Source organism: Balaenoptera borealis, assembly GCF_965194805.1.
Source record: "Balaenoptera borealis genome assembly, chromosome: 1".
NCBI classification, from domain to species: domain Eukaryota; kingdom Metazoa; phylum Chordata; class Mammalia; order Artiodactyla; family Balaenopteridae; genus Balaenoptera; species Balaenoptera borealis.
Window position 1 is genome coordinate 183,920,121 of NC_138860.1, and position 13,877 is coordinate 183,933,997.

The following is a 13,877-nucleotide window of genomic DNA, read 5'->3' on the forward strand; positions in this document are numbered from 1 at the left end:
ATCTAATCTGTTATTTTTTTTAAAAACTGTTTGAGGTGCTCAAAGGAATACAATAAATCTGTTTAATCCATAAACCCCAAAGCAAAAATAACTCAAGGCATTAGTTTTCACCATAACTTAGCTTTCCAATACCAAAGATTTCACTTAATCACACTGCCTTATTATTTAGGATTAAAGTGGGCAATTCTAAAGTGAGTAGTGAAAATTCATCTTGGCTAATTAGCAAAGCCGTATAAAACACTGCTACTTATTCAGTATAAGAGTCCTGCTTAGAAACATTACAAACAAAAACTAGATTTAGGCAAGGTGGAGCAGAATAATGTAGTAGCTGGGCAAAGCTGGGCAAATCACGGCAGCCCTCAAGCATCAGCGTCCTCATCCACAAAGGAGGAGGAGGAGCCCCTTCTTCGCAGGGCTACTGGGAGGATTCGCCGTGACGTGCACAGAGCACCAAGCGCAGTGCTAGGCACCAGACAGACGTGCTAAAGAAACGAGCAGCTGCCGTCACTGTCACCGTCGACAGAACGCAGTTCATCACTTGATGACATGATGTGCATCTAAGTGTCAAATCATGAGATGTGTCCCTATCAAAATACACTGTAATGAATGAATTCAGCCAAGAACTCTTGTAATGTCTGACACTGGTTCTATCTGAGCAGTAATAAAGAAAAACGGTTGCTTTCAACATTTATCTTCTTCACTTTGAGAAACAACAGTAACGTTTTCAAATAACTCCTGCTTCTCCAAGTCATTCAACTTCCTAAACTATGTCGACCAAGTTATTAACATTAATAAAAGCAACTGTCCTTGGCAGCATGCAGAATACGAGCAGGTAACGTGAATGCCGACAGGAGCACCATGTGAGCCTGTCTGAAGCTGCAACTCCCAGTTCCCCACACAACCTTTAACTGTTAAGAAACGTCTATTAATTTTTAACCAGCTTGAGGATATCCTGGGGGTATTTATCCAATTCCTCACTTCTTCAGAGGCAACTTCAAATGTACAAGTATATACACTCTCCTCTCTGTAATTCTACTGTGAACATGGAAGTTCATGTATTGGGTTGGCCAAAAAGTTCCTTCGGTTTTTGAGTAAAAATAAAAAACGACACATTTTTCATTTTCACCAAGAACTTTATTTGAGCAACGTATTCACTGTTCTGTTCCACTACCCTCTGCCATTTTTCAGGCAACTTCATAATTCCATCTTCCCAAAACTTCTTATCTTTTTGAGCAAAGAACTGTTCCAGGTGCCTTTTACAGTCTTCTAGGGAATTGAACATTTTTTCCATTAAGAGAATTTCGTAAAGACCAAAATGAATGGAAATCCAAAGGTGCAATGTCTGGTGAATATGACAGAGAAATCAGAACTTCCCAGCCAAGCTTTTTTGCCTGGGCATCAATGAAACATGCAGTCTTGCATTATCCTGATGGGAGATTATGCATTATCTGTTGACTAATTCCGGATGCTTTTTGTCAAGTGCTGCTTTCAGTTGGTCTAACTGGGAGCAGTACTTGCCGGAATTAACCGTTTGGTTTTCCGGAAGGAGCTCATAATAGAGGACTCCCTTCCAATCCCACCATATACACAACCTTCTTTGGATGAAGACCGGCCTTTGGTGCGGTTGGTGGTGGTGCATTTCACTTGCCCCACAATCTCTTCCGTTCCACATTATTGTACAGTATCCACTTTTCACCGCCTGTCACAATTTGTTTTAAAAATGCAACGTTTTCGTTATGTTTTAGTAGGGAATCACATGCAGAAATACAATCAAGAAGGTTTTTTCAAAATCGCACAAGGACTCAGAGGCAAAGAATATACAAATCAATTTTCACTGCAAAGTAAAGGAGCTGTTACAGTGGAGGATTACTGGACTGAATGTCAATATTATGACATAGTATGAGTGTGTTTCATGTTTGCTAATTGCAATCATTGTTGCTTTTGCTGTGGTCATCCATGTACAATGCCTGGTGTCAGTCTATTTATCTCTTGTAAAAATAAAACACAGTGTGTGTGTGTGAAAAAAAAAAAAAAAAAGGTTTTTTCGCTTATCTTATATGGAACCCAAACATCAAAGTGATTAACATAACCCAGCTGGTGACAATGACTTTCGGCGCTTGATTTGGATATTTTGAGTATGTCTGCTATACGTTGATTCTTCTCAATTAATGTCTCGATTTGATCGCTATCAACTTCAACTGGTCTAGTGACCGTGGAGCATCGTCCAGCGAGAAATCTCCAGCACAAAACTTTGCAAACCACTTTTGACACATTTGATCAGTCACAGCACCTTCTCCATACACTGCACAAATCTTTTTTTTTTTTTTTTTTGCATTTAGGCTGCTTTTTAACCTTTCTTGAAATAATAAAGCATAATATGCCGAAAATGTTGCCGTTTTTCTTCCATCTTCACTATTAAAATGGCTACACAAAAATTCACCAATTTTGATAAGATTCGTTTTAAATGCACGCTGATATGACAGCTGTCACAATGCAATCTAACAAAACTGTTTCAAATGAAGTTAAAGACAACTAAGCGCTTACTAGAGCCATCTTACGGCAAAAACCCAACGAACTTTTTGGCCAACCCAATACTGTAACAGCTCTGTAAAGAGAAATGTAAAACTGCCTAAGAAAAGGAAATACTCGATAAGTTTTAAAAACAATAATGAATTCATAATGTAGAAAAAGAACCCAGTATTCTTATCTAGGCAAAGCACAGCAAATTTTTTTTTTTTACTTTCAAATTACAATTGGATTTTTAAAACTCAACAATTTTGAACTCCCTACATTCAGGGTCCTTTTACCTTTTAGAAAACTTAATCATAATTAATCCTTTTTTTCTGTACGAGGCAAGTCTCACCTGCCAGTTTCCATATGGACAGAAGAACCAGGATAACAACCTTAGAGCACAGCATATTTCCTAACACACTCAATTATGGTATAAATTAAGAGTTTTGCAAATTCATCCACTAAAATACAGTTGAAACTCTGCAAAATGCTTTGAAAAATTTTAGTTAATCCATAAATTTCCCTATGAACAACGTTATACATAGCAAGAATCAAAGGCACAAAAACATCAACCAACTTATTTACCTAAATTTAGAGCAATTCAGTAGCAGCAGAAGTAGAATTAGAAATCAAAAAAATTCCTTGATTCTTACTGTTGAAAAAACATTAAAGCTGTACTAAGCTTTTAAAAATAGACCACAAAAACAGCAGGATCAACTGGGCAGGCAACCGTCAGAGACAGGTCACCCCATGTTCAGCAAAGGCATCCCTCAGCTAGAGGCAGCGAGAGCTCCACTGGGGACCGACTAGGACGCTGCTCACTTGGGCCCAAGGCGACAAGCTCACAAGCCATGTAACATCTAATGCTGGGGCCCCATCTCCACAGGATCGCAGCCACTTGCAACTGCCCCACGCCCTGCTCCAACACTTGCCAGCAAGAACTAGGGATGAGCGCCCTGTAAGTGGGCACAGGACCTGCCCACCAGGCACCCAGAAAGCTCAGGGCCCGTCTGCAATCATCCTCAGGCACCATGGCTAGGCCGCTGTCATTCAGCCAGGCCTCCACTCTTCAGCTTTGGCCAAGGAACCTCGAAAAGAGCTGTCGGCTGCTGGGGAAGGTCAAGACATCAAACTCCACTGAAGCCCACCTGTTCGCTTTTATTAAATGTACTCTCTAATTTTAACCTTAAATGGAACCAGTGCTATCACTTCTGCTGTTGTCCACCACGGGCAGAAGTAGACAGAAAGCAGAGTATTATGCAGAGGAAAAGGCATGGAAACCCTGGGCTCAAGTTCTGACTCCCGACACTCACTGGCAGACGGAGCTTGGACAAGTTATCCGCCCTTGCTACGTGTCCATTTCCTCATCTGGAGCTGGTACAAACCACGCAGAAGTAGAGGCTAAACGGGAATACCCACGAGAGCGCTCAGTACCGCTCCGCACTCCTCAGGGCTCCCTGCTCTGTGTGGCCGCAGCACCGCACAGCCCATGAGGCTCCACGTCTCCATCAGAGCCTCCTGCTGCATCTCTGGTTCTACTTGTTGCCCAGCAGTGTCCTGTGACCTCTCATGTCCCTGTGAGTTTCTTTCCCCGAATCTTTCTTTCTTCCCCTCCTCAATGTTCTTCACAGGAGTCCTCCCCACTGTGCTCTGCTTTCCGACCACAAAGTAGCATCACCTCCTCTCCCAAAGGGCTCCTGCCAACCCCTTCCCTATTCTAGAGCCTGTACACACATCAACTAGAACACCTAGTAAACCTGACCCACACTGAGCTGCAATAAAACAGACGATAAACTCCTCCCTGGATGTTTTACTCATCTCTCTAATCTCCCCTACCGATCCTGCCACTAAGTGCAGTGCTGGTGGGAAAGGGGCCAGTATGTCCATTTGCACAACGGAGTTTCATACAAAAAGACTCATGTGGGTTTCTCGGTGGCTCTCCCTATACACCACCCCAGCAATAAATAACCAACACTGCTAAAAGAACACCCAGTCCGGTCCTTCTTCCTGGAGCTCTCAGCCCCGAGAACTTGACAGGGCCCACCCCTGTGTCAGTCAAGTCACAGCCTCTGAAAGGCTATCCCTGGCTACCCGTCCACAGTCACACCATACGCAACCACCCGCAACACACACACACTTTATTAACATGGTAAGACTTGTCTTGTTCATCTGTTGGTTGGTTGTCCCCTCATTCTCCAGAATGTAAGTTCCATGAAAGCAGGAACCTGGGTTGTGTTAGTGCTCTGCTGTAGCTTCAGCACCTAGCATAGTGTCTGACACAGAACATACTTGTTAAATAACAAGGCGGGGGGATGGGGGGGTGGTTATCTCCAGGTTTTTTATGTGAACAATTTTAATTACGGAAACAGATGAAATATTTCCTTTTTAAGCTGGTTATAATTTAACTGTTCTGTGGTGACTAAAAGTCACTTAGATAAAAACTAAAAACTAGTTGATCTCAGGGACTATTTACAGCTTTTAGAAAAGATTATGTGAACCTGTTAAGCGATCTCACGGCACTGTGCTCTTTATAGTTCATCACTGTTTTTGTTACAAACTTTGTCTTCTTAACTGTCTGGCTATTAGCTATAAAACTACTTGCTGCTACAAATAACTCTTCTAATTTCCTCCTTCTAATGTGCTATGAACAGGAAAGTCAACAGGTTAGAAGTAGGCCTAAAGTCAGAGTGAAGCAGCCTACGGTGAGGCCCTGCCATGGGAAGGGAGAGGGGGAACCCACTGCTTCCTTAGAGCTTATACAGCTGCTCCATAAATACTGACTGATTAAATGACTCACAAGCTCAGTAGTTCCTCTGCAAGAATCACGTAAGTGACTAACCGTCACCCACGTCCTGTCAGTGGCACTTACAGGTACCACGGACCCACACGCTGCACAGAGATGGTCCTTTTTATTATCTCTCCTCCTGACAGCAACCCAGTGAGGCTGGGTGGCACAAGGACCATTCCACGTTATGACACGTACTTTCAAAGCTATGGAAACTGCACCCCCAGAAAAAGTGACATGATTTGCCCAGCCATACACCTGGTAAAAGCCCAAGAGTCCCATGTTTTTCATTCCTTCCACTAAGTCCATGTGCATCAAGACACTGCTGTTTCTTTAGAGTAAAAAGAACTCTGGGTAAGGTTCTTATGTAGCCAAGAGAGAGCAGGGCAATGACATTCTATTACAGTCTCTATTTTAAAAGAACATTTGCCAACAGTCATTCACTGCTAACAAGCAAATTTAATCCCTCATTTCTCAGTAGCAGACAAGGAACAGAAATCAAGACGATAAATACTTCTAAATTTGGCCTTTCTACGTTCAGATCACAATCTTCCCGTAGATTAAATACGAATATTTCAGTGAAATATTGAAAACCCAACACTGAAAACCCTCCCTTCCTCTCTACCTGAAAAGTTTAATCTGTCCCATCCAAGGAACTTCTCATGCTCAATCTCATTACAGGGGCTGCTCAGACATGTAAGAAGTTAGGCTGAATTACAAAGGTGAGAATCCAGAATTCTAGTTCAAAATGCCTAACACATGAACACCTTTGGCCACTGGCAAAACTGCATGCTCCCTGGTCAGAGACAATATGAACTGTGTTCTCACAGCACTGCGTTCTCTTCCTTCATTGCAGGTTTGCATGAGTCTTTGTTTGCCAATCAACAAATTATTTATTGAGGGCCTGTTCCATGCCAACCATCTAGGCCCTTGATCAGTAACTTACCGATTTGATGTTTGTCGCCCCCACTAGACTACAGGCGCCAGGAGAGAAGTTCCTGCTGCTTTCCTGCTCACCACTGTCCTGCACGCCCTAGCAGAGCGCCTGGCACATGGCAGGGGCTTAACAAACATTAGTTCAATGAATGACTGAGAGACAGACAGAGGCAGAGAGACAGAGACAGAGACAGAGAGGGAGAGAGGAGAGGAGGGGCCACTTTGTATGCAAAGGAATCAGGGCTTTCCACTGCCCAGGACACGCGCATGATCCACCAGCGATCTGATGAATTCTGAAAGGCACCACACGCAATGCACACCTGTGGGCACAGCAGCTGTCATGCAAAGGATCAGAGGCCCAGAACCATGAAGAATTCAGCCCTTTTGTTTCTCTCTGCCTGCCTCCTAACCAAAATGAAGTTAGGTCCACTGTCAATCTACCTGTCAGCTGCATGTCTTCAACATCTGGCTTTCAGAAATACTAAGTTAATATTGCTACTGAATAAAATTTATGTTGATTTATTCTCTGACATCACTGCCTGAAAAGATATTGAAGTGTCTGAGGTCACACATAAGACCTAAATAGAACCTAGTTAACACAAAAAGTTCTCCATTTCAGGTCTCTGTAAGCTATAAATTAGCTTTCACAGCGTATTTAATTTAAAAACAAAAAAGGTTTGACTATTTAAACTTTGGGTCATAAACAGCAAACACAGCTCCTTACCAGTAAGCTATTCAAAACAGATTGTTAAGTTCCAAGAGGGAGTCTCACGTAAGTATTTATTTTAACTAAAACTTAAGATTCAGTCGGTTATACACAGCTCGGAGTGGTTATAAATAACAGGATAATAAGAAATATGAACTACTTAACTCAATGCAAAAACCCAGCAATATGGGCAGGTATAAAAATGAAGATGTGTAAGTTCATGTACACTAATAAAACTTATTTTCAGTTTTTTCCTCCACATTCAAATAAAAAAAAAAATTAAGGAATAAATAAAAATCTATGAAATGTTCTAAACATGCACACCGAAGTACGCTGAACAGAGAAAAGCATTAGGATGAAGTTGCTATTAACCTATTAACCTATGACTATATTTAAATACATGAGTTAGTTATGCTTAGTAACAGAGTAAAGATCTGCTGCCCTCCAAACTCCAGCCCCTGCAAATCACAGCTTACCTAGAAAGGCTGGTGACATTAGTTACATACAAAGTGAACACTAAATAAACAATTTGAATTATGTGAAGAGTTTGCAAACAATTATGCGCTAAGCCTAACAGCAACAAAAATCTCAAACCTCAAAACAGTAAACAACAACAAAAACAAAAAACACCTGGCAATTTTCTAGACCCTGATCATCTGATTCATGATCAAAGCATTTAATGACCTGAAACTGATGAAATCGAGTTAGATAAACAGAGAACATGTATTCAGTAAAAGGCCTAACAAACTCCCCTGGATGGGTTATTGATTATACCGTAAAATACAAAGAATATGTAATGGAAAAATCAGAATAGACTTCTTTAACTTCTTGCCTACATTTTTAAATGTTACTTTTACATTTTTCCAAAATCAAGTTTACATTATGATTTTATTTACAGTATGACTTCCACAATTCACTCTGCAGTGTTCTAAGTAAAGGCCGGACTCAAGTTCAAATGGCTACAAAAATTTATTTAAGACTTAGGGCGGGCCAAAAAAAAAAAAAAAAAAACCAGGAGATTTATATTAGTAAGAAACTACCATACCCCCGTCTTGGCATATATTCAAACAGGGCTCTACGAAAGATTCACTAATTAATATTAAAATTCTTCATTAAAAGAAAAAAAGCAAAACAAACAACGTGGAGAATGCCAGCTGGAAATATGATATATCCAACCAAACTATTTTCCTCCCAGAAATTATCCCCTGCCTTCTATAAGTGTGACTACACTTTACCTTTTGTTTGAAAACATTATAAAACAAAATCAAACTGTGGCAGTTGAGTCAAAAGTAACAGCACACCGTTCAACTTCCATTTTGTTAACGGCCTAATTTCAAAAAGATCTGCGCTAAAACCTTCGCCAGCCGCGAGTGTTGCAATCGTGTGCAGCGCAGTCTTGCGTGGCGTGGAGTGGCCCAGGGCCCGGCCCGGGGCGGAGTGGGGCGGCCGGATGGCAGGGCCCGGCCCGGGCGGAGCGGCAGTGTACGGCCCGGCCGGCTCTCCCTGCCCCGGGAGGCCAGTGCATCGGCCGCACCGCGTCCGGCCCTCCCGCACAGTCCGGGCGGATGGACACGAGGCCGCCGAATCTGCGGACCTGGAAATGTCACTCTCGGAACACATTTTATGACGCGTTGCTGGCGAACAGCACAAAAAGCTAAGAATATACCGGGCGTGCAGTGTACGGCTCTGGAGAGACCGACCGCCGCTCCCACCCGCAAGTCCAGAGACCTGCGCTGTGCGCAAGGGAAGTGACAACTGGCCTTGGGCCCCTCGCGGTGCGCGTCCGCTCACTTTTCCGCGCCCGGTCCTCCACCCCAAGTTAGAAAAGAGCTCGAGCGCGGCGTCCGGCGCCGTGATTCAGCAGCGCCGGGGGGGAGGAGGGGGGGGGGGACTGCACGGGTGTGGGGGGGGAAGGGTTGGCACCTGGTCCGGAAAAGGTCACTGAGAGCTGCGGGTGCCGCCCGAGCCCGGATTCGGCCCGAGCCGGGCAGCCGCGGGGAGCAGGGGCGGCGGCGGGCTCCTACCTTTCCTGCTTTTCGGAGAGCTCCGCTTGCTCCGGGCGCTGGCTCGCTCTTCCTCAATCGCAGCTGCTATCTCGGGGTTGTCTTCCCCATTGTACCAGACCAGGAGCTCCTCGCCCGGCGCGATTGGCTGCGGGGAGAGAAGAGACAGGCGCCGGGCCAATCAGAGCGACGGTTGTTGGCGGGGCGGGGCGGGGCAGGCGGGCGGTGCTCCCAGCCGGGCCGCCGCAGGCCAGCCCGGCAGGAAGAGCTCCTCCGCCTCGGCGGCCGCGGGCCGGGCGACGCGGGAAGGGACCCTCTGCTGGAGGGAGGACCTCACTTCCCGGCCGCTTCCTCCCCGGAGTCCGTCCGGTGGATGTCGGGATCTGATAGGATCGCTTTAAACTTAAAACTGCCATATGTTCCGGAATCTTACTGTTGGAAGCCTCACAACTATACACGCAGAAGGAAAAATAAGCCACGGAACCACAATGTCCACTAAACCTAAGCTGATGAGAAAATAAAAGCATAATTTAAAACATCCTGGCAGTTTGGAAGATGTGATGAAAGCTAATTATCAGCGCAGGTTTCAGAGTCCAAGAGCAAGTTAAGCATGATAAGACCTACATGCCAGTGCACATTTATAATGCACCGCTAATTATATCACGGAAATGCTAAAAGAAGAGGCGATGCTGAGGACCAGAGCGTCCTGGCAGTGTATTGTCTCTGCGCTGCTGCCAACCTGCTCCGGTCCTTGGAGAATTCCCTGCCTTGCCCTCTGTACCACACCTCGAGTCTACAAGACAACTTTTAAATTTAGAAAGAAATGCCTAAAAATACCTCACGTGTCATGCTCCTAAAACATGAATTCTTAACAGTCATGTACCCCACCACCATGCTGATTATACCTAGCGAACAAGATCGTGAAGAAAAAATATACTGAGTGGAAAGATTACACTCCTAAGTAACAGTGAAGGAAATGGCTTATTGGTTTCTCTCACAATGACTCATCTGTTCAAAAAGTTCCAAGAGTATGAACACAAGTAAAATTCCACCTAAAACCCAGTGAATAAAATAAAAATCCATGAGTCCATACTGATATGAATGAATGAAGAAATGAATGAATGAACGGACAAGTAAATAAATAAGAAGGAGAGCTCTTCCTATAGTAGATCCCAACTAATCAATGAAAAAGAAATAATGGAATTAGAAAATCACAACTGGACAATCATCACAGATTAATAATTGATTCAGGCAAGAATCACCAATGGATGCTAAAACTAATAGATTAAAGTTTGAGAAATAACAAAATATTTGCATGGTCTCAAAATATCTCCCCATAAAACATTTATTAATGACAAGGAGAAAAACAGTACCTTTATAATAAGACAAGTCAACATCATATGCCTCCTGATATGATGCACAGAAAAGAACATGGCATCACTTCTGGAGATGAAGTGAAGCGTCACTTCTGCTGAAAATGCGTAACTGTAATTCAATCATGATGAAACTTAAGAGAAGGCCAAACTGGGGGACATTCTACAAAAATTACTGATCAGTTCTCTCAAACCTGAAATGTTATAAAAGACAAAGACTGAGGTGCTATACAAACTAAGGAGACTGATGAGACATCACAACTGAATGCAACGGAGTTTTCTTTGCCTAAAAGGACATGATTGGAACTGACAAAATTTGAATAAAGTGTATAGATTACCTAATAAAACACTGTGCCAGTGTGAGCTTCTTGATTTTGATCACTGCACTATAGTTATGGAAGAGGATACCCTTGTTTTAGGGGCAGGAGGAATTCCATCTAAGATGTCCGTTTAGAAACAACATAGTTCTTCACTTCAACATACCTTCTAGTCTAGATAAAGTCTTTGAAAGTAAATATTATTTTGTTTCATTCTCTGCAGAACTCAATGTTTATATAGTCCAAATTTTAAAATATTCTAAATTCTTTAAGATAAAAGAACAAGCCACTGTTTCCTTTGTTCCTCCAAGGATGGCTAAAACCTGCCATTTTTTTTATCTTTAAACCAATGTATTATTTCCCTTCTTGAATCAGTTACACCTAAACCAAAAAAACTTAATCTAATGTATAAAATCTTAATGAGTTAAAATAGCCATTACAGATGCCTTTTGGCACTCTTATGAGCTAACCTGTTTTTGTTGAAGGAATGAGCTTCTTTATTTATGTAAACTATTTCTAGTTCGAAATGTATAGTATGCTTCTTCTCTCTGTTTTTCTTACAAGTCACATATTTATGAAATGGTGGTATCATATAATACTTGAAACGATTAGGGTTTGCAGAGATATGTAAAGTCTTAAATAAAAGTAAAAAAGAACAAAAGTAAAAAAGAACATGGAAAGGACTGAGGGAAAATATATTCCCCATTTCTTCCTAAACCAAACAGCATAACCAGAACACTGGCTAGAAGAACCTACTGGACATCTTTGAGATTCCTCCCCAACTCAGCCTCAGCGTCTACGTTCATTCCACTCCAACCTTGTGCAGAGGACTAACTGTACTAGCAACTGGGTGAAGTTAAATATCAGCACAAACTCTCTGCTTAGGAGGGTACAATTTTGTTGTTGCAAAAACCACAAAACACCCCAGTATCTGTTTTTACCTCAAATCTAATATACAATTTCTAAATGGTTGTTAATGAACTGAATAGCTAGATTAAGAGCAACCTGATTTGTTAGCTACTGAACAACCTTCAAAATTGTTAGCAACTGAGATGATCATTACATTATTGAGCTATGTACTTCCCAACTTTCTATTATAACAGCTACACAAATAACAGGGCATTATGAAGAGGAAAATAATACATCTTTTAAAATCAACGATTGCTTGCTTCTGTACTGTAGTTTTTTCTTCTGCACTGCTTAGCGCATTTAAGATTTTGTAAGTCAAATTTCAGAAGAAAAGAAAACTTATGTCCTTAAACACAGGAAATATAAACCCACATCTAAAAAAATAAAGCCAAAAGTCCAAACAACCTTTTTTAAAATATATTTTGAAATTTAACAAAAAAACAACAACAGGAAGACTTTAAACTCTTCCTTTGGGTTCTGACAGGCTTACAGAATGAAGCACTCTCTCTTCTCTAAATATCAGTAAATATACACTTGAAATTTTACCAGACCAATTAGGTACAGGCAAGGGTTGCCAGAAATATTTCTGACACTAGGTCAAATTAAGAGAAATACTCCAGAATTACGAGAACACACAAAGCATTCCACGCTTACCCACCTACCATCTATCCCCCAGCATGATCTTTTAAAAGTCATGTGTCAGACAGCTTCAATTCTCAAATGGATGAACTGAAGACTAAAACTCATACGTTTCCCTACAGGCCAGTAGGCCCCCAGATCTGGCCCCTGCCCCCCTCACCAGCCTCATTCACCGCCTCTCCTTGCTCTAGCCAAACCAGCCTTTGTTCTATTCCTTTAAAAAAAAGAAAAAAACAAACAAAAAGACCCAAAAATCTAGCTTATTCCCACTTCAATACCTTTGCTTCTACCAGGGCCCCTCTTCCTGAACTGCTCTTCCAGCAGAGATCTTCGAGTGGCTGGCTCCTTCCCATGCCAGTGGGGGAAGGGAGGAGGTGTCCCCATGTCTTGTCTTCCCTGACCTACCAGAGCTAAAGCAGCCCTCCCCCTACCTAGTCAGTCTATCACATTTTATTGTCTTCAGTGCACTTATCACTATCTGAAATTATTTTGTTTACTTGTTCACTTGTTTATTATCTGCCACCTCCCCCATAAACTGGAAGCTCCATGAGACCAGAGACCTTGTCTGTTCTGTTCACTACTATAGGCGAATACCTGGTACATAGTAGACACTCAGTATTTGCTGAACTCATAAACAGATGAATGAATGGAGAGCAAGCTAACAATTAACCTTCAGGAATTTAAAACAGTTCTTAATCATATTACAAACAAAACCAGGTGATTACCTAGATTATAGGTGAGAAGGTGATACAGAACATCATATGTAATTTATTTACAAAACCTAACCCACAGAAAGCTTAATCTAGAAGAATATAATCACAAGTAAGGAATCTGAAAGGCCTTATGCATACTTGAGCAAACATCAAAGGTCAGGATTGGGGGAGGTCTGCAAAGATCAGAGCTATGTTACTTCCAACAAAGAAAGGTAAAAAATAATAGTACTAGTATAGCTAGTTAACACTTTGAGTACTTAGGTTAAACTAGGAACTCTTCACAGAATCTTACACATATCGGTTTGTTTAATTTTCACAACTGTATTATTAATTTTTACTATTACCTCCATTTTTACAGATGAGAAAACTAAGACAGAGGGTGTAAGTAACTTCTCATGGTCACACGTCTCAAAGCCAAAATTTGCTCACAAGGCAGTCTGCTCCAGAGTCCCCAGTCCTAACCATGACACTACACTGCCTTGCCAAAAATAACAGCTATCATTTATGTAGTACTTATTAGGTGCTAGAAATCTACCCACAATTACCCATGATAACTATATGAGGTCGACACTGTAATTATCTGTATCTTACAAATAAGGAAACTGAGGCACAGGAAAGTGACTTGCCTAAGGTTACACAGCTAGTAAAATCACAATGACTTGCCCTGGGTCACACAGCAAGCCAGGATTTAATCCAGGAGTCTGGCTCCAGAGTTCACTCCCAAACACCGTTCTCTCTTGCTGCTCAACGGTTCTTGGCTTTGCTATCAGAGATGAACACATCTTAACTTGAGGTCTGATGAAAGAACTGCCAAGTGCCCCAGTATCTCCCTGGGCTTCCTCTGCCCTGGAACCTCATTCCTACTCCCTCAATTGTCTCATATGCATCCCCTCGCTGGTACTTCATCTCCACCAGAATTCTGCCTCACTGATTCAACCAGATGTAACTCTCACTTTAAATTAATTTGAGAACAGAATGAATTCTT

General features: G+C 42.1%; 1 protein-coding gene across 5 annotated transcripts in view; it reads right to left on the reverse strand.

Annotated features, from left to right (window-relative positions):
- Positions 1–13,877, reverse strand: part of PRDM2 (PR/SET domain 2) — a 119,016-nt gene that overhangs the window by 59,711 nt on the left and 45,428 nt on the right. For 4 of the 5 annotated variants that reach the window (XR_014241615.1, XM_082380961.1, XM_082380963.1 and 1 more), the window contains one exon: positions 8,963–9,089. Coding sequence is in view for 3 of the 5 variants with exons in the window: in XM_082380961.1 (XP_082237087.1) it covers positions 8,963–9,089 (127 nt within the window). In the remaining 2 variants the exon portion in view is untranslated. Of the gene's footprint in view, positions 1–8,962; positions 9,090–13,877 lie in introns of those variants that run through there. The other variant, XM_082380964.1, reaches the window with a different exon arrangement.